The 22505-nt window shown below is 39.2% G+C and overlaps 1 protein-coding gene across 2 annotated transcripts in view; it reads left to right on the forward strand.

The window, feature by feature from the left end:
• The window catches only part of LOC145988168 (uncharacterized), a 49164-nt gene that overhangs the window by 12560 nt on the left and 14099 nt on the right, over positions 1-22505 (forward strand). Inside the window, exon 2 of one of the 2 annotated variants that reach the window (XM_083122995.1) lies at positions 2411-2446. The exons of the other annotated variant lie outside the window; for it this stretch is intronic. Within the exon in view, the coding sequence (XP_082979121.1) occupies positions 2418-2446 (29 nt within the window). The 5' untranslated portion in view covers positions 2411-2417. The remainder of the gene's footprint in view (positions 1-2410; positions 2447-22505) is intronic. 2 annotated transcript variants of the gene reach the window in all.

Consider the following 22505-nt stretch of genomic DNA (forward strand, 5'->3'; position numbering starts at 1 on the left):
CGGTAACGCGTCTGACTACCATGCTAAAGGTCCCGGGTTCGATCCCCGGCCGGTTCAAATCCGTGAACTTTTCTAACGATGGAAGCGGCTCCGGCGCCCACCCAGCGTCGAATAACATGGGTACCTGGGGGAAACCGTGGGGGGTAAAGGCGGTCAGGGGCGTGATGCTGATCACATCACCCCCACTCACGACCGGATCAAGAAAGTGTGGGGCGTTACCCCCACACCCCCTATACGCCTTCATGGCGTGGTGCTATGCACAGGGGAACACTTTACCTTTTTTTTTTTACAGTACATTCCACCCCCGGGCCGAAGCAATGAAACTCCCCTTCGTTACCAAAACTTGGGAGCTGTTGACCTTTGATGCAGATGCGAAGGGAATTTGCATGATTAGTGTTGCCCACGAGACGAGACTTTGGCCTGTCTCGTCTCGTGGAAATGCTGTGAAATGCTGTCCCGTCTCGAAAATATTCGTTTGTCTCGGGACACATGATCAATCTCGTCTCGTCTCGAATTTTTAAAAGCCTGTCCCGTCTCGTCCCGTGGGCAACACTATGCATGATGACATCAAAGTCAGATTTCTGTCTAAACGGTAGGTGTCAACAAGGACAGTGAAGGTACAGAGAAAGAAGCTCTCCTGTGAAAGTCTAGATAATCTTCTAAATACTTGCAGCTACTTAGACGTCAGCTCATAAAGAAAATAAGCGAATGTAATAGCTGCTGTTCATGTTCTGTGGATTTATCCTTAAAGTTGTGAACTGTCTACATTTTCACTCTTCACTGCAAACAAATTATACAAAATAGTTTTACCTAATGTCAAAGGGGGCTGATGGCAGTGCCAGAGGGGCTGAGCCCCCCCTGGCCCCTGCCTGGCTACGGTCCTGCCATGGTATTTGAGTTTTCACAAAATAAAAGAGATGACTAGGGACGTCCTGTAGGGTCTACAGGATTCCGAACACTCTGTACCATAGGCGTAACTTGGCAGGGACAAGGGAGTGGGCACTTCCCCCCAAATTTTCAGGTTTGTTAAAATTTACAAGTTAAGGATACTTTTGTTAACATCCTGAGACCCGAGGAGCTAAGTAATAAATAATAATATTGGTGATTTCGCAAATGTAACAGTTAGCTTATTTAGCAAATAATCCTGGTCACAATTTTTATGGGATAAAAACTTTTCAACTCTGCCCTCCCCCCAAAATTTAAGCTTCAAGTTCGTACTTGACCCTCTCTCAAAGTTATATCCCAAGTTACGCCAATGCTCTGTACCGGGTAAAGTCGAGAAATCCCAAATGATCCTTTTTAAAAGTGATTAATTCTCGATGTTTTCCGCACTACAAGTGTCTGAAATTTCTTGAAATTGGTAGTTTTTATTCTAGAAATGCAAAAATAATCACTTGAGAGGGAAATTGTTGTATGATTCGAGAATTTCTGTGACCGGAAATTTCGAATATTATTATTATTATTTAAAAAAATCCTAGTGTGCGGGTAGTGGCGGCGATTCTGGGGGCGGGGGCAAAGTGACAAAACTAGGGGCAAACTAGGGAACTTTCCCTTGGCAGATAAGGTTTAGCATAGTGCGGGAGCAAAAGTTGCAAATGCCCCCACCCCCCCTAATCGCCGCAACTGCGTTCGGGATTCCGACATGTCGGTACCGGGATATTGAAAAATTATCCGTCCCGACCCCCCGACTTCGGGAAATCCCTCCCTGATATTCAGGATCCCGATTCCCGATCTGTCACTTCAGGAAGAACTAGTGCGTCGAACTCGGGAATTTCAAATTGTCTGTACCTGTATCCTGAACGTTTCCCGTCCAGAACGTTGCGATTCTTTTTATTTTCCCTGTCGATCACGACCCAACCGAAAACTTTCCTTTCCACACAACCCACTACAGACCGAATGACCGAGTGTTTATATTCATTCGACTGCATAATCGAGATATTGAAATTAATCGATATTTACAGATGACTTTGCCCACTATCAGTTTCGAATTTGTTCCTAAAGTCAATTGAAGTTAGTTTTCTGGCGGAAACAAAACTATAAATAGAATAATATTTTAATAAATGGTATATGGATACAAATAAACTTGTTTCTAAAAAGTTTCGACTTCGTATTCAAAATGGGGAAAAACCTTTCGTTGGGATGTCAGTTACATGTCTCTCATCACACGATAAATGGTTTAAAAAATGTTTTCTATAAAATGTTGTAGGTCACATTAGCTGCTTTATTTTTACATTAATTTTGCACTGTTTTCTGTTACTGAGCATCAGCTTATTTTTAATATATTGCCATCCTTGTGTGATAAGTGAGGGCTGTGTTGGCTTTTGAGTGGGTGCGATAAGTGATACACGTGTTTGTTGTGTTCGTAGACTTGGTTTTCGCAAGTCACTGAAGTCAGTATTTCTTTTTCTAGTTCAACCATGAGCAGCGCAGCGTTAAAGTTAAATGTGTAAGTACCGGTGATTCTTTTTTTAAAGTAGTAGTTTCTTAGCAATTGTCCCTTTCAAATAATGATTAAAGTTATGTTTTTATGCGATGAGTTAGTTAGTTCAAGTCGAGCTTTGGTTTCTTTGTCACTGTTCTGTTAGAAAATCACGTCGCTTCAAATATGCAGAATGCTGTTGCATTTTCACGTTACAAGCCATATTACAAATTAAAGTTTGATGAAAAAATATTGTAGACTAAGATATCGGGAAATATTGAAACTGTAGCATTCTAAATATAATTATGCTCTTTCGGAGGGCACTCAAGTGCAAGGTACATTATCAAACCAATCAAACTTATTGGAAAATAAAGAATGCTATCCGAAAAAGCGCACCGAAAATATTACTTGGCCAATACTTTAAAAAAGTAACGCTTCTGAGTCCCTGATGCATTTTTACAACAACGATAATATTATTATTATTTCTGTAGACGCATTTCAGATTAATGCTCAGTTCAATTTTAAAATGATGATCTGTTTGATTTGATCTCTACTCTAACAAGGTGACAAATGCATGTCTACATTGCTTTCAGTTGTAGAAGACGTATTATATATATTGTATTTATAAGTTGGAAAGACAATTTTACAGTTTCTCAATGCAGACATGTCTTAAAATTTGGCATGTTAACAAGGCTCATTCCATTGTAAGAAATGCGAATTTGCGCATGCTTTATTTGTACTAGAGACTGGGAGAAGCTCCAGTATAAAAAAAACATGTCACATCTTATGATTTCATAATTTTAGAAGTCATTTGCAATGTAAAATAACTTTGTTTTTTATTATGGTCCCAGATTCTTATTGTACTTTCTTTTTATCAGTGCATGTGTTGATTTATGATTTTGAAGTCTACATTAATTTCTGTAACACGTTTTAGTCCCCAGAATTACGTGATCTTCAAATTGCAAGCAATTTGTTTTACTTTTAGAGAGTTTAGCCTTTTTCGAACAGATGTTTTACAAATTGAAATATTGGTTTGGTTTCCCGAGATATATAGTTTTCCTTTCAGTCATGTCAGTTCATAACTTAACAGTAATATGTTGTACGTGAAGGAGGTTCAGGAAATAAAAATAATGATATTTAATTTATGAGTCAAAATCGGTTTCCTTGCACCCATTTACTCGTGATCAAGTTCTCACGTAGGTGCTTTGCCACGTCTTCTGCTAGGCAGCCATGTTGAATGGACGTCATGTCATGTGCGTGAAAATATGTGAAGGTCACAAGGAAATCGATCGCTGAACTGAACAGAGAGGTCGAGCCAAATAAGAGGGGCTGTGGTTAGCTCTCTTTCGGTTAGCTGCCCTCCAAATGGAACCAACTAATTAGATGAAATTTTGGCCCTATTGCGCATTTTATCTATGACAAAAAAATGTACACCCAACGCATTGCTTGCAGGCCCGTAGCCAGAATTGATCTCCAGGGGGGGGGGGGCTCACGGATTATCAGGGGGCTTTGTAAATCAACTCCATTTTTCAAAAGTTTAACAGTGTTAAATGAAGGTAAATTATGTGTGTGGGGGGAGGGGGGTCATTAAGTTACATAAAGTTTAGAAATATCACACAAGTACTACATTTTTTCTATATCTTTTAAAATATCACTTGAAGTGTTAATTGGCAACTACTGAAATCATCCCTTGCTACACACTCCATACTACGTTTGATGATACAGATATCACACAACAAAAAAGGGGCAATATTCAATCATAGTGCCTAGCGTACGTTCCACTCCCCAGCAGAAACAATAAAACTCCCCTTCGTTCCCAAAACTTGGGAGCTGTTAGCCTTTGACGAAGATGCGGAGGGAATTTGCGAATTTGCATAATGACATCAAAGTCACAGATTTCTGTATAAGTGGGAGGTTGCAACAGGGGCAACGAAGGTACAGATAAAGAAGCTCCCCTGTGAAGGAACTTTCTGAAGCCTAGAGAAGAGAATCTCCTAAATACTTGCCGCTACTAGACTTCTTATAAATGAGATGAACGGATGTAATAGCTGCTGTTCATGCTCCCTGAATTTATCCTTCACCAAAGTTGTGAGCAAAATAATTTCTGCTGTCTACATTTTCACTTTTCACTGCAAACAAATTACACAAAATAGTTTTACCTAATGTCAAGGGGCTGACCTCAGTGCCAGGGGGGCTGACGGTAGTTCCAGGGGGGGGCTCAACTCCCCCCCCCGGCCCCTGCCTGGCTACGGGCCTGATTGCTTGACTTGATTTGGTTTATTTTACTTCGCTTTTGTGCCACTTTTGGCTAATTGCGAAGATTGGGACGAGTGATGATATGATGAAATTAATGAATAGACACTGACAAACCCATGCCCAGGCCGGGATTCGAACCCGCGACTCCTGGCGTCGTGGCGCGGTGTGCTAACCACTCCGACACGGAGGCCGGCCCAGGCGCATTGCATCGTGTCATGAAGGCACATGGTATGTGCGGAGGTGATGTGATCAGTACCACGTTCTATACCCGCCAGGGTTGTCCCGAACATTAACTGATGACAGGCTGAGTGAGCCTCAGAGTCGCTCTATGCAAGGACGTTGGCCTGTTCCTTTTCCCCCAAAAATAGGCAATAGTTAGGCTGGAGAGTTCGATGAACTAACCGACCTCTAACTACGCATTGGTAATCTGATACGCACTATTGTAATTACTACAAACAAAATGTGTGCATATATATTCAATCTATTAGGGGCAACTGCAAGCCTGTGCTACGTGGTTGCATATATTCAGGAAAAAATCCTTTGTTCAGAGGTTCGTAGCGTCAAAACGATGAATCAAACGAAAAACGTACAGAAAATTGTTTGTTAAGGAATTCTATACGGTGTAGAAGTTGGTGCAGTTCCACATTCTATCGTTGTTTATATCCTCCTTTCCCCCCTCTCTCTCTCTCTCTGACAGATCTCATCTTGCCTCGTCTCGATACCCAGCGTAGTGGGCCCCGCAGTTTTGAAACCCATTCGCTCCACTGCCGACCACGGATTTGTCGTCTTAGTACCGACCACAATGAATGACGTACAAAATATGAAATGGTAGCTAAGTTTAGGCCCATTTTATCTCTTTTAAGGCATTGTTGACGATATTTCTTCTACACAGAGCAAATAACACCAGAAACACCAGAAAGCAATAAACCCTGTTTAAAGTTTTGATAACAAATTATCAAAGTATAAACGTTTCGCATCTCTCCTTTGCTTGAATAAACGTCTTATCACTAAGTTGTTAATTATTTAGCCCGTGCAATCTGATAAAGGAGCGGCTGGTCGGTACTGGACGACAATTTTCTACACCTTGGACATTGTAATATTTTTAGTCCATAATGAGGTCTTATCAACAACTTTATGAGATATCATAACCTGTCCGTAATTAAGCATAAACCCTGCTGTAGACCACTGTTTTCACATTTGCGTTTTGTTTAAGACTTCAATGGCGTGTCCAGGATTTTCGAAAGGGATGGGTGTTGTACACTTTTTCTGGTAGTCAGCCCTCATTTTGCCATATTTTCCTACCTTTGACGTTCTTTTTTTTATATATATATAGGAATACTGGGCCAAAGTGGGGACGGTTATGACCCCCCAACAACTCCCCTTGGGCACGCCACTGCCTGACTTAGTCCCCGCGACTTCTATCTTTTCCCCGCACATAAAACTCCATCTAAACAGGTGTTGCTTCGCGTCAGAAAATGAGGTGAAAACATCATCGCAGGAGTCGTTACGGAAGGTTACAAAACACGGCTTCCTGCAGCTTTACCAGCGCTGGCAAAAGTGTACAATTGCTCAAGGTGATTGATTACTTTGAAGGTGGGTTGTGCATCGGTGTTCTGAGGTCATCATGGTAAGGAACTATGAGCCGAGTTCTCGAACTTTTGGATTGTACCACGTATTATATATATGTATTCTCGTTGTTTTCGCGTAGCGTACTCTCACCCAGTACTGAGTAATTACGTCTGTCGTCTAAGCTATTATCATTGTGTATCGTCTCGCGCCAATGCATGGAAACTCGTTTTCTTCAGTAAATGAATGATTCTTAAACGAAGAAACGGAGCCTGTGCAGAGGATAAACTATGTTATTTACTTTATAACCAGCTGTGAAGCGAATGGTTGTTCTCCGCCAGCCCCAACTTTAAACTGTAGGCCCCGTCTTGATTAGCTTATCTACGTATTAATAATCCTTGGCAAACATTTTGACTTTTCAGTTTCTGTGACATTCCTATTCTCTGTAATGCAACCATGGACGGATCGGGGGTGTCTTCTCAGTTACGTCCTGACTTACTTCCCCTCTTTTCACTTGTCCTGTATATTTCGTTTACCCCACCACAAACTGTGGAAAAATTTTGGGTTTCTTATACATATTACTGTTTTGTGTAATATCACATGCATGTATACTTTGTAAGGTGTGTTGTGACACTATGCTTCATAATGCTGGAATTAGTGACACTCGGAAGAGGTTTCACATTGATGTCAGAAAAACCCTGCCGTGGTTGCGTTGGAAAAAGCCCCGTTATGAGGGGACCTTCAAGAGCGGGGTAAATTAGCGGTTGACGGGCCTTGAGTTAGGGCAGGTTGGGTTAGGTCAGGGTAGGAGTGACACACAATCTTGGACTTGGGAGTGCGCCGAGTCACCCTCTTGGAGTGAAAGAGTTCTCTCTTGGGGGTAAAGGCGGCCGGAGCCTGGTGCTGATCACATCACCTCCAAAATGGCCGAGATCGAGAATGTGTGCGGCCTTATTCCGGCATCCTCTAAAATGTGCCTTCATGGCACAGAGAACACTACTAATGTTTTCTTACGGAAAGGCAAATCCAACAGACATTTGTTGCTTTTGGATAGAGTGAACTTTCCTTCAGTTGTTTTATCGTGACACCGTAGGCTACAATATAATATAATATGTAATCGTATATCGAAAGCCCCCTGCTAAGGAAAACCGACTGGAATATCGAATTCCAGAAACTTCCACGTCTCGATGTAGAAACTACAATAAAAAGGGAAATAAATAAGAACTTACCCTTCACGCCATCTCAAAGCAGTATTATGGACCTTTCCCCTTCATGTAGTATGTTTTATTAATAATATGTGCCTGTAGTTCGGCGCTGCACGCGTGACATCGAAACGAGAAGTTAAACATGGGGACGGGGAGCCAAAAAGCAGCGTTGCCAGTTGCACTTCCGTATTGATTTTCTTTACAGTTAAATAATACCTTTTCACTTTGGGGCAAACAATTGAGGGTTCAAGGGCATGGGTATAGTGGGACCACAAGCAAAAAAACCTGCGCAGACCCGCGACTCCTGTGCACCGTACTCCCGCGTGCAGGGGAGGGGCAGAGTAGAGCATGCTTTCTTATGGCCGAGTTGAACGGAGGAAGGGAAAGGTGCGCGCAGAAATTTTGTCGAAGGTTCTTTTGTTTGTGGTCGCTCTATAGAAAGCGTGATCTCCCCCCCCCGAAAAGTCTAAAAGTTTAGTAATTATTTCAGTTGGGCTAGTCGGGGCTGGACCAACAGTTGAAAGTGAGATCCGAACCAAACGAATACTATCGAAACGAGACGAGACTTGACAGTGGCGGTCTCGTCTCAATGTGTAAAAATGCGTAACCCGTTATCCCCGTGTCTCGATTTATAACCATCAGTCTCATTCTCGTCTCGAGACCCAAAGTACATAATATAAGCGACCTATACAGCAGGCGCGGCTCGTGCATAATTTTCCTGGGGGTTCACCAAAATTATGAAAAGTGGACTTACCTAAACCTTTTGAGACACTACACGCTTTGGTTCGTAGAGATAGTTCTGGGAAAATTATCAAATTTTGGCCGGTAGATTACTGACAAAGTTGATTTGCTTTATGTTCAGATAACATTGACAGCACCAAGGACTGTGTGTGTAGGGGGCGATCATTTTAATTTAAGATTTTCGTATGGTATTGTATTTAGGGGTATCTCAGAATTCAGAAAATATTCTCGCCTCAATTTTGCCTTTTCCACTCTTGCCAACTCTTTTCTGGTCCAACGACTGTCAAATAGACTATATTATTGAAACCGGATCCTCAACTTACAGTTAAAAATACAAATCTCTGCCTGCTAAAATTAGTATGTAACAATAATCGAACCCAAGACCCCTTGATTACAAGATAATTCTTATATAAATATTCGAAAGTATATCGCTAAATCAAAGCGATTCGATTCTATTCCATGCAATATGTTAACTTCTCACACAGCAACAACTACACTCCTTCCAATACACAATCCACCTCACTTCACTCAACGTATCACTATGCCATATATATTTCAATCACCAGCCATGCACTTCAAAACAAACTAACAAGTATGGAGACAATGACACGTAACAAAGTTAACCTCTTAACTGGGTATGACGTAATACTCCGTTCTGGCTCTACTGATTTATAATGGGCATGACGGGATACTACGTTCTCATGTTCTTACTGCTGATATCTGTTGTGTATGACGAGATACTTCGTCAAATTACTTTCTTCTTTGTTTCACCAGATGTCTCTGACTTCCAGACTGTTGTAACCGTTAGAGTTAGCGGGAAGCAACGAACACAGCCCGACGTTCAGTTCTATCGCGTATGCAATAATGGCTCAGGCAAATCGGAAGCGACGGCGTGTTTTTCCTGCCGAGGAAATCCGAGATATATTGTAGTTGTAAATCTCGCATATTGTAAAAAGTACAACAAGGACCAATAAAATAATAAACAATACCTAAATGGTATGCCATGGAGCACAGAAATATTAACTAAAATATTGGTTTACGAAATTCATCAATTTATCAACAAAAATTCCCAGGGCAGATTGGGCTTTCGACGAGGAAATTTCCCAGTTAAGAGGTATGCGCGCGGCCCTTCGAACACCCTCTCGCGCTAGAGTATAACTGATCGCACGAAACCCAAACAACTTTTTGGTCGTCTTCTGACGTAAGTGCGAAATGCCTTCATTGTTAGGTTAGGCTTGAATAAATAGCAAATATTACATTTTTGGTCAAGCACGGTAAGCACCGAAAATTGTGTGTATATATTCTAAGACAACTAAACCTAAAAAGCCCAACATGTCAACGAAAGCATTTAGTCTGACGCATGGACGTCCGCAGGATTTTTTCCAGGGAGGGGCAAGGAAGGTATTTTTCTCCAGGGGGGGCAAACAAGGCACATTTTCCCCAAAAATAGTGTTGTTCCCTAAAAAAACATTGCTTAAATATGAATTTATGGTGTTCATGCAATAATTAACACATATTATTGTGGCAAAAATGAAATTATATGTGTGAAATACATAATTTTTGGTTGACTTTCATTTTCCAGGGGGGGGGGGGCACGGCCCCCCTTGCCCCCCCTTCCGGACGCCCATGGTCTGACGTAAGAAGACCAAAAGGTTGTTTATATAAGTCTTGTCCGATAAGCGACCACTCGCCCTCGCGCTATTTTTGACTTTTCGGCTCCTTCCACCTGAAGTGTTTCCATCTTAAAGAAGAAAACTCTGAATGTGTAGGCAAGTTGTTTTCTATCATATTTATCTTATTTGTCCCATCATCTTTACTTCTAGCTTTCGTTCGGTGTTACCCCTACATTTGTATTACACCCTCTTCATTAATCTAATAAGGGCCGGTTGCACCATCTCCACTTAACGTCTTATCCCCCACTTAACACCGTTTTGCGGTTGTTCAATGTCCGCCTAACGTTACCTAGCACTTAAAGTCCCGTGTAACGTAAGTGGCGGTCGGGGCTCCGCCTAACGCGTTAAGTGCCAGGTAAACATGGAAAAGAGTAGTATAATTGATACTACGGACAGCGCCACTTACAAGTGTAGAAAAGGCGAGGCTATTTGATTGAACAATCAGATTTGCTTACACTTAAAACAATGCCAAGATGGGGCCTGTACCCCAATTCTTCAGGTGTGATATGCTCTGATTTTTAAGAAATTCTGAGTTTCTAGTGTAGAAAAGGCGAGGGCTCAACAGATAGATTTACTTATACTTAAGACAATGGCAAGAGGGGCTTATACCCTAATTTTTCAGGTGTGGAGGTTTGGGTTTAAGTCCTCATAAAATATGAAGCCTCCCCTGATGGCAAAATGATAATATTGTTGTCTTGTAAACAAAAGACTTAGAAAATATTATGGCAGTTCAAAATCCAATTTTGTCTGCATTAAGGTCTCAGAACCCAGTAAAATGTGGGCATATTCCATATTGAGAAGTGTTAATAGTGTTGCATTGTAATCAGGGGCTTTGGGTTTGAGTCCTGATAAAAGATTGAAATATATACAACTGCCCACACATAAGATATTCACTGCTAGCTGATAATACAGTTGAGGTTTCAAAGCTGGTAGAGTGTCTGGGGCCTCTCTGACAGCAAAGTGTTGGTATTATTGCTTTGTAATCAAGGGCCTCTGTGTTTGAATCGGGCTTCTAGAATTGCTCCGTGACTCTCTCATTTCTTACATCATAAACATATGATTTTTCACCTATGAGAATGACACTACATATGGTGTCATCGGGTAAAGCCTCGTGGAATTCACAGATAATTTTAATGTTTGTCCTGTCATTCACCACAACTTGTTTCCTTTTTGAAGTGTTAATTACAAACATGGGTCTCTGTGTCTTGAATTCATCTGGTGCGTAATACATGTCTGTATTCCCGGTAGTGACGCGCTTGAAGGAAGAAAAAGCCTCATATAATTTAAGAAAATCATCCTTGGACATGTCTAAATTATAATTTTCTCTAGGAAAGACTTCATTTCTGCCATTTTTAAGATATATATTTTTGATGTTGCAGTTATCAAATCTACTTGAATTTTTTTCCTGATTATTGTGTCTTCCGGTCTGAAACAGTACCACTACAAAATCGGGCATGTCAAATTGAATACTGGAGAATGAATTTGTCGCATCAAATTCATAATAAGTACCAGTGGCAGGCTTCTGTACAGCTTGATATGTGTAAAATTGCAGAGGAATCTGGGGATTTTTTAGGATATCTGCTTTGTATTTAAGAGCGTAACTGGCTTCATATTCAACAACTGGAATTCTTAGCTCCATAGTCTGAATAATGCATTTGCCTGCATCTGGTAAGGTATTAGGCATAGCTTCCCCTGTAGAATTTAATGTACTGTACCTCATCAATGCATTGTTATCATTTGCAGCTCTTCTAAATGTAATTCTTAACCCGCCCTTCCACATAATATCTTTGTAATCCGAGAAGAATCCTGGCAACAGGCGCATGGGAAATAGCACTGTGTGATTTTTAGATAATATCTTATCACCAGCTTCAAATCCCCCTATTTTGTAGTATGATGCTTCGGTTTTGGATAATTTTAGAGTGGCCAAAGCTGTAGAGGTAATGCCGGGATAATCTATTCTGTTTATAACAACCCCATGCTTTCTGATCTCAATTTCAGAGAACAGATGCGGCACAAAATTATCTACCAATCTTATATTTGAATTTGCCGGATAATCTGTACCATCGAGCTTTACGACATCAAATTTGATGTATAGATCTGCTCTGTGAGGGTGTATAAAGCCATCCCCTACATCAAGATCCACCTCTATCTCTGTGTTGGGTTGATTTAAATTTGCAAATGTCCTCCTGTTTGGGGGGAATGATTGTAGCTCATAACTCTCAATATTTTCCATTGTATGTATTTTTATTTAAATGTTAATCTCTATGATAGCAGTTGTTGTGGCTCCAGCAAAATCAACTAATTCTTCTTTTTCATTAGTGACCATCAATTCAATGTAATCTATTCTATTATGGCACACGGGAAAATATAATGTTGGGGATGGATTGTAGATGATTGGCTCCATGAATTCGGAATTAGGTTTGAATGTTGCAATGATGCCGGTTTGTTTGTGAGTGCCTATGCCATTTGATTTGGTGATCATACCCTCAGCCACATTACAGTGAATATTCAGAGTCTCTATGGCTAAGAATTTGGGTATATTCATAGCAGTGTGTTTGATGGCCGGTTCAAGTTTTGTGTTGTTCTCAAATCCTAACAGCTCTCCTATAGTACCCAGATGCACTGTTTCTGTAGCAGATACAATTTCTACTCTGTGAGTGACAGAATTTTGACTTAAAACTACACCTCTGGGTAAGTGAGCATTTAGAGTGGACAGATTATATTGCCCTGGAGTGATGACAATTTTTTGATCCCCTATTGCAATTGTGTTGTTGTGGTGCGTAATATTAGGGATCAAGTACATGCCGTAAAATGCTCTGAGAGCTATTGTTTTGGGATACACTATGTCATCATGCAATTTGAGTTTCAATATTGAATTTTGGCTGGTGAGATGGAATACCCCCATGATGTTTCAGATACCACAAGGCTTTTTGAAAATTTTCAATTGATGGTTTATTTATTTGAGACATATATCTGAGAACAGATAAACACAAATGTCCGCAATTAACATCTTTGAAGTTTTGAAGACGGGCATTATTGTAATAAAGATTAGGTGATTTTAGATATTTTATTAAATTTTCAGGAGGAACACCTCCAAATGAATCAAACACAAATGCCTCATTGTTTAAATATTTAAGATAACAGATCCAGTGAGTGCCCTGATTTTTGTACTCATCCAAATTAACAATGCCACACTCTTTGTTGAGTGGTTGTTCCGGTAAAGAATCAGACATGTACACACCTCTAAAATGTTTGATGCCCAATGGCTTGATTAAAGCTTCAATATCTTGGTTTGTAAGCGGCTCTTGTTTTTTTTAAACTTATTCATGGCTCTCTTAAAACCTTTGCCTTTTTTCTCCATGGCCAGGTTATGGCGCCTCTGCTCATCTAATTCTGCCCTATTCTTCTTGGCATCTATTACTGTTTTTGCTATGGCGGCTGAACCCCCAGCCAAGCTCCCAACAGCCCCGAGAGCAGCTAAGATGGCAGGGATGGTAAATATGAATCCCCCTACATGTGATTTTTTTCTAGATTGCTGTAATTTTTTTAATTGGGGGGTACTAAGCAACAATTTCATACCATGCCCCTTTGCAAGACAAGAATTTTTTTTCTTCCGCTGCTTTTTGGTTAAAAGACTGTCAATAGTTTTAAGAGATTTAAGACCTGCATAAGGTATTTGATACATAACACCCTTGGCCTTCATTGTAGGTTTATTATATACATGTTCACAACCCCCACCCCAGTTTTTGTTTGGTGCTCATAGCTATGGTGGTTCCCAATGCTGATATTCTCTCACTTAAAGAAGCATCTTTGCTTACAAATCTACCAAATGCAGCCTCTTCTAATTTCTTGTCTGCAACATGTCTCTTGTCAAGATCAGAATGTGTGTTGTATGCTATGTCATGGTCTCTACAAGCAGCGTCTAAAGGATTAACACCAGGATCACCTCTGTTTAATCTATGATCCAATTTTGTACCGGGACCACAATACTGATAGCCTGGAATGTGTAGTTCAAATGGCAGCTTGTTTATAATATCATTAACCAGCCCCCGACCCTCAGAAATATTCCAAAATTTAGGTGGTAGAGTATTAATAATTTTTATGAGATATCCAATGCCCTTAGGGTCATTCACTATAAAATTAGATAATTTTGTGCTTATCATGTCCATAATTCCAACCTTTTCATTGTAAAAATTGTTGTTGCCAGCATTTTCCTCCCCAGCTATCACCAGCAACCTATCTACAAGTTTCCTGACATCATCAACCCACACAAATTCTTTGGGCAGGGTGTTGTATTGTTTGATTCCACTGCCAGTCTTGATCTGTGACCATATGGGCTTGATTAAATTATTGTATTTTGCCCCACTGCTAGACTTGACTCTTTTTTGTGTGGGATCATTGTTCTGGTATAGAGCATCTGATTTTATTAATATTTCTTTGTAATGCTCATAATCTTGATCTGTATAGCTGCCAGGCCTTTTCCTAGTCATCAGTTCCCACAACCCAGGTGTGCCGGGATATTTAACAAAACCACCTCTTTGTCCAAGATGAGATTCTGAATATACAATTATATCATCTCCCATAAAAGTTACTCTGAAATTACCAATTCTATGAATAATGCTGCCATCAAGCTCTGTGTCGGCATATAAGCCAAACACCTCATCTTTGTTGTCTTTAGGTGTGGTTAAATATTTTTGAGCAAGAAGACCCAATTCAATAGGATCCAGAGTAGCTTCAATTCTTCGAGGAGCAACAGGACTAGGTGTATGAATACTGGAAAGTGGGGTGAATGGATAATCTAATATGTTCCTTGCAGCTACAGGTACAAGCTCTGTGATCAAATCTTGATTTTGCTCTGTAACAGTTTTGATATTCTTACCTAAATTATTAATAGCATCAATGACAGGCTGTTCTGTTTGCTTGTGTTTTTCATAAATTCCACGGTTCTCCGATTTCCATCCCTTAAATCTTTTTACAAGATAATCTCTTAACTTAAGATCATCAATGACTGGTCGTTTCATGGTTGTTTATTTATGTCTCAACGTCTAGAAAATCGTTGATTTTATTTCTGTATTTGCCAGTATTAGGTGTTCTTGTCATATCAATTGTGACAAACCCATAACTGTCCTGGTTCCAGCACCTGCTGCAAAATTTGGAAAAATCATTGTAGCTCAAGTCCCCACCTACATATTCATCATGTATGTGTTTGAGGTTGGTATGATCTTGATGAAACACACATATAAAATTGCTGTTGTCTCGAATCAGCTGCTTCGGTATTTTAGAAAAAGTCTGTGCCAGGTAGAAGCAGTCAATGTTTTTGTGCCGGCCCTGTGTAAAGAAATTTCTAACCTTGTTTTGATTATCCAGTATAATGTCATCAAACACAACAACAGAATTATCGAGACATTCATGGAGTGGCTTAACATCTGGTTCAAAAGTGGCAATATCCAATCCATCATATAGCTTCATTAGCTGCTGATATTTTAATTGTTCCAAGCTCTTAGAGAAGATATACAAGTGCCTGTTTTTCCAGTCTAACCAGTTGGGTGCCAATAAAAAATTATCAACTATTAGTGTAGTTTTACCACAAGCTGATGGCCCAACAATAAGACACCTAATATTATCAGGCAGCAAGTTGCCATTTCTCTTATTCTGTTGTTCAGGTTCTGGCAGCCTTTTTATAACATCCCAGGTGCTCATATTATCACTTTGTCTGCATCGATCCAGCTGTTTTCCGGATGACCCAGCCATTTGACAAGTAACTTGTTGCCTTTTCTGCGGATGATTTTCTCTATGAGATATGTGTCAGGCTGTTTAGTTTTGCTGAGCTCTTGTTCATAGAACCTGCCTTTGAGAATTTCTCCTCGGTGATCTTTTATTATATATGTGTTAAGGGTCCCGGGTTTAACTTGAACTACTGTAAATAATTCGGTGCTCCAGTTTCTGGTAAAGCCTCTTTTGAATAAGTGCTTATATTTGCTGATTCTTACTTGATCACCCACCCTGTATTTGGCCTTTCTTGTTGTTGGCTGGTATCTAGGATAATAAACAGTCCTGATCAATTTTTGCTCATCAGATGAAGTTACTTCAGAGGGTTTCATGTTGATTGTGGAATGGACCGAGTTGTTATATTTATGTAGAAGTTCTGGTAGGATTGTAAGCCATTTATAATTACCTTGGAGTGTAAATTGTTTATACATAAGATTTTTTAAGGTTCTGTTGAATCTCTCTACAATTGATGCTTTGAGATCACTGTAACTCGAGTAATGTTTTATTGCCCGGCTTTTAATAAATTGTTGGAACACTGAATTATAAAATTCTTTGCCATTATCTGTTTGCAAATAGCGCGGGGATCTTCCTGAATGATTGATGATTGTCCTGAAGGCTTCTGTAACACATGCCCCAGTCTTGGATTTGAGTGGCACAGCCCAGGCAAATTTCGAAAATGTATCTATCACAGTGAGTAGATACTTGTAGCCCTTGTTGATTTTGTCTAAGTTTTTCAACTGTCCACTTGACAACTCAATCAAGTCGCTCTGCCATAAATCATCTATGCCCTTTGTGACTACTGGGAGTCTCTTAAAATTATGTCTGGCCTGTCTGTGTAATTCATCAACAATAATTTGTCTAGACATAATATGTAAACAAGAATATTGCAACTATGGGGTGTTCAGCAGCTGATACTGCAGGATTTTCTAAATATAATTTGTCCCCTATTTGTATTTTAAATTCCAAAGTGCCATCATCTTCAGCATAAGATGTTTCTAATGTATTGGGGTCTGTAAAATCCTCTAACTCTACACTGGTGATTTTCACTTTGTTGTCAGCATTTGTTATTGATAAGGTAGGGTAGTGGTGTGCCTGTGGCTGATGCCAATATTTGATCTTGATTGGTCTCAATGTGCCCCCAACAAAAAACTGGTAATAAAATTGTGCAGGGGACAGCATATATATTTTGCCTCCTGGTGTAAATGGAGAATCATATTCTTTGTTGGGGATGCTGTACAATTCAAGAATTACTGTATGTTTTGGATTCTCGATTATGCCTGTTATTTCCTTTTCTGCTGTAAGCAATCTGCTTGTTACAGATTCAAGGTGCTCATTGATGGTCCTAACAACATCATCATGGCCTGGCTTGATTTTTATGTCCACAGCAAGTCTCTTGTATTGTTGCACAATCTCTTGAAGCTGGGTGGCAAAAACAGACAGGGCATTTGCTTGATTGGATTCCATGGTCCCTAGCTGTTGCTTGATATTGGCTACAATTTGTTGCAAATTTTCAACAACTGCCAATTTTGAATTTTGAGCAGTAAGATCATGGACCTGTCTTCTGATATCCTCAAACAGGGCATGCAGTTCATTAATATGTTGATTGGTTGGTAGAGTAGCCACTGTCTGTGTGAGATGTTTGATCTCTGCTTGGATATTCTTGATATCTTCTGATTTCAATATGCGATTCACTGCTCTCTTAATATTTTTAAGTTCCTGTGATGTAGGGAGATTTGATACTGTATTCTGCAAAGATTCAAGTGCCAATTTCACATTGTTTAATTCAGAAGCATCAGCCACATTTTGCATAGCATTTTGGAGCAGGGCTATATCTGCCTGAGTGGGTGTGGATTGTTGTAAAATTTCAAGCTTTGTTTGGATATCATCGATCAAGTGATGAAAATGAGATAGTTCAGATTCAGTGTTGAGGTTTTCAAGCTTTGTGATTTGTTGCTGGACACTAACAAGAGTATCTACAATCCCGGGCAGGCGAGTTTCTTGTACATTTGCCAAATCACTTTGCACTGCTGCTATTGTACCTTCAAGATGGGTTATGGTACTTTGAATTTTTCCAAAATCTTCATATGTTTCAAGTTGCAGCTTAATATTTGATACACTCCGAGTTATTGCATTCAAAGCATCAGAAGATGGCAAGTTGTTCATAAAATTTTCAAGTGTCTCAATTTTTTCTTTAACCTCGGCTATGGCATTGTGCAGAGGGTCCAGATTAGGTATTTGGAGTGATTGAATCTGTTCTTTCAGAGTGGAAATCACTAGATCAAAATCTTCTTGTGACTTTATGCTTTTGACAATTGTTTGGAGTTGTGTCTGGACATTATTTATCTGCTCTTCCAATTGTTGTTTCAATTGCTCAGACTTGGTGGCCTGGGTCTTAAATTTGGCTTGAAGAGCTGCTACAGCTTCTTCTAAACTTTGAAAATTATCTAATGTTGCCAAATCAGTATATTTCTGAAGCAGCAATTTGAGTTCTGAGTCAATTTTAAGAAGAGGGTCCATGCATTGTGATTGTAAATTTGTAATTTCTAATTGAAGACTGGCATTGAGTGTGGTCTGTAAAGCTTGCAAATCACTTCTTAATTTCTTGACTCTGACATCAAGCATCAGAATCTCATCACTGTGATCTTCATGTCTTGTATGGCCAAATATATCATTAGGCATTTTCTTTTAGTGGTTATTTATTATAGAGTATCTGATTCTTAATTCTATAAAAAAAGGTATAAGCTTGTCATAGGATCCAGGGACCTCAATATATAAGCAGTCACCAGCAGAAACAGTATAAACAGTGCCAGAAACCATGTTTGAGTGCTTAATTCTATAAATATTTCTCCCTACTGAAATTTTAACATCACCCTCAGGGGTTGTAATAAATTGCAATTGCCCACCTACAGGTAATTGGTAATGATTTAAATTATTGTTAAATATGTACAATGTTTTGCCTGTTTCATCATCAAGATCTGTAAGTATGCTGTTCAGATGAATAATTAACAAGCCACTTAGTTTAGACATTACAGATTGTAAATCAGAAGAGGGTTGTGGTGTGGGCAGGTCCATAATAGCCTGTTTTTTGAACCCAAATAAGTTCATAGGCATGTTTATTTATTTCAAATCATGCTCTGTAATTGGGCATTGTTTCCCACTTTTCAAATCACAATGCCCCCAAGGTAAAGTATGTGTGCCACATGACAAAATGCATCTCTTATCATCATGTGGGTCCAGAGCCACTTTTGTTACAATATTTGAAGTCAACAAGTGATTCTCACTCTGAATTCTATTTTCTGATGTTCTGATTGAACTCTGTGATTTGATGCAATTTTTGTAATCTTCAAATACAAGCTCTTTTTCAACAGTTACTCTGCCAATGCCCTTGGCCTTTTTGGCAACAGCACCACTACATGTTTCAAAACTGTACATCTTGGCTCTTAACCCAGCAAATGCCACAATAACATCACCAAGTGTCTCATCTTTTAACTTGCCAGGCACCTTTTTGTTGTGGGGTTGAATTCTTGTATGTTCACTGGTATCAAAGTATTGAAGCAATTCAGGCTGTGACATATCTTGATAAACATCTTCTGTTTGAATAACAAGAATAAAACTATCCGTGTCCATGTACAATAATTTTACACGATCACCATAAAAAGGTTTCAGCACATCATAATACAATATTAACATATGTAATTTGGACAATTCTAATATCACAGCCCCTACATAAATAGGTTTATCAAACTTGATCTTTGTTTTCATCATGTTGAAAAGTGCCATGTACTCATCATAAATTCTTCTGTAATTGAAGTTGGGCTTTGCAACCAATTTTTTGCTCAGGCTGGGGTCAGTAATTATTTTAACATCGGTATGTTTCCTGACATTTTCAATAGTTTTGCCATACACTGAATTAACCATCAATTTAAACAAGCCCTTATCAAATTGGCTCTTTGCAGATGTTCGAAGCTCCGTGTTTGTATCAATGTATGGTTTCAACCATTCTGAGTGCCTGAACCTTAAGACTTTTCCAACTTTGGTCACTTGGACACCATGTTTCATCAGGAATTGGAGGTTTTTATAATATATGACATAACCCTGTTTTGGCTCCAGTGTCATCATGAGCTTCTTCTGTTTAGAGCCAGGTGAGCACTGAACCTCGGGAATTGGGGGCAGATCAGAAAATTTGTTGTGCAAATGATCTGGAAATATCAGTTCAGTCTCTAAGAAGAGGCCATATTCACTGTCATCAAAATTCTTAAGATCTTCAATATTGAAATCTTCAACCCACTCAAGCCCTGCATATGGCAATTTATCCATCATAGCATGACCATAGAGGTTGTTTGCATCCACATAAAGTATATAATTTGATGGCCGTGCTGGATCATAATCAGGCATATACTTGTTATTTGCTCTGGCATATCTCTGGGAACATTGCACCATCCCTCCTCTTATACATTTCTCCATAAACAGATACATATCTTGATCTTGGATTAGATCCAATTGCTTTTTGGTATTGAAAAACGTTGCAGCCCATGCTAGGCCCGGGGCACTGTAAAAATACACTGGGTCCAGTCCATAATTTTGCATGGAAGATTTTCTGAATGTCTGTATTACATCAGCTGAGATGGTCACATCAAGTTTCAAATAAGCCATGTGATAATCACGAAATGTCTTGCATTTTAAACTCTTCCACATCAATTTGGCATGGTGATAATCTTCATCAGTGATTCCAGATCCTCTGATTTTGCTGTAAAATGCTTCTTGTGGTGGCAGGGAACACTCATCAAATTTAGAAAAATCTGTGACATAGTCATATGGATATACACCCTTCCGCCTAATTAATTTCAGGTCCTGATTTGGAAACGAGGCACGTGTGATTTTCAAGTCATCATCAGATAATTGAGTGGCCAGTGTAGCCAGGCTAGCAGGTAAAAATCTGTAAGAATCAAGAAATCTTATGTGAATAGGAACACCATCAACTTTAATTATCTTGCTAATAGATATATATTTTTCATCATTTTCAGCTAAAATATTTAAATTCTGCTTCTCAAACCCCTCGTACCTGATCAGATGATGGAAATCATAATTGGATGCTCCATGGCAAAATATGGGGATGAATCTTGGTCTCTTGATCTTAATATTGCAGCTATTACACAGGGCCTGTTTATATCGACCATCTGTATGAGAATGGTGTTTCACCTTGATATTTGTATCTGAAAATTCAGAATCACATACCGGGCATTTTTCTGCATTGTTGAAATCTTCAATCTGTTCCTCTGTTAAAGGCAACATAGGCTTTGATATTAATAAGATGTTAGATGCTATGTCACGGCTCACATTTTCTATTCTATGTGCAAATTCTTTGATGGCATTTGGTCCCTTGTATGAATATTCTTTAGTAACAATACCATCCCGTATAACCATAAAACAAAAGCTGGAAGGTTCATGTTGCTGGTATGGCGTACTTGATGATTCTTCTGGATCTGGGCTACAGAATGCAATAGGTTTGAGGTTCGATTCGAAATCACAGACAATATATGCTGGGTGTTCCAACAAGGCTTCAAACTTTTTGAATTTGCAATTTTCACTTGGATTGGGCATCACCATATGAACAGGTTTATGGTTGCCACAGTATTTCAGATGCTCAATTAACTTGTTTTTTGCAATTTCTGCATTTTTTTCAGGAATCCTATTTACCATTTTTTGACCATCAAATACAGTCAAACATCTTCTGCACAACTTGAATATTCTATTAGATTTGTCTAGTTGTGTTCTCACTAAAGCTTCAAGATTATGTATCAGAGTGTAATGGTATGTATCATCTCCTTCAATTAAGAGCAGATCAATTGGAATAGCAGATTCATCATCAATTGTACTAATTCTGAGAGGTGCTATCGGGCAATTGCCAGTGGAACAAATAAATACATTAATAGATAATTGTTTGCCATTGATATGCCTGGCCTTTTTTTCAAATTTATCAATATTCTGAACTGACATTGGATATTCCAAACCCTCCATTACATCGTCAAAAAGATGTTCATGTTGTTTGTAATAAGTTATTCTCTGAGGATCCCTTGAAACTGGATACAAAGCAGCTAATATACACCACAAAAAGCATTTCTGGTCGGCATTTTTTATATTGACCACGGCTCTTTTGTTTTTGATATTAGCAGGCAATGGCACATAAGTAGATCCTTGTAATGGGCTGAATTCAGAAATATTAACATATAACTTGTGTGATGAACCGCATAGGCTCCATCCTGATTCTTTTGCCGCAAATTCAGAGTGTTTAATGTTCAGTTGATTTATCAAGCTGCTTATTATTGTATCTGAATTTGCATTTGAATATACAGGTACAGTTTCTGTTATGTGGGGCTGTGTAAATTTTGTGCCGTTTGGCTTCTTATATTGTACAAACAATTTGATGGAGAGCTTATAAGAGCCATTTTGTGCATTAAGAATTGCCTGGAGATCAGAATTTATACTGTTCAAGAAATTCTCAATGCCACATCTTGGCTCTGATACAAACCGGTGATCCCTTAATTGGCCGTTAAAACTGCTACGGATAGGTTCATGGCGTGGCTGTTTTGCTGCTCTGGCATTAAGAGGTGCTTCGTGCCTTCTTTTCAGACCAGATGTTGATGACTGTGCAGAGCAAGTATCTTTATGTTTATATGTGAAATATTCCATGTTATATTTTCTATTGCATTTGGGGCAAATTTTTGTGGGAGTTTTGTATTTGTCTGGATTACAAATTTTTTGATGCTTGGCCCAATTAGAGCTGGATATATTTTTATTGCACTGATTACAATATTTTTGATTCGGCATTTTTGCTGTTGTTTATTATATACAATTTCCCGGGTTTCAATTCAAAAC

The sequence above is a fragment of the Lepisma saccharinum genome, chromosome 5 (assembly GCF_977018435.1).
Source record: "Lepisma saccharinum chromosome 5, izLepSacc3.1, whole genome shotgun sequence".
Taxonomy (NCBI): domain Eukaryota; kingdom Metazoa; phylum Arthropoda; class Insecta; order Zygentoma; family Lepismatidae; genus Lepisma; species Lepisma saccharinum.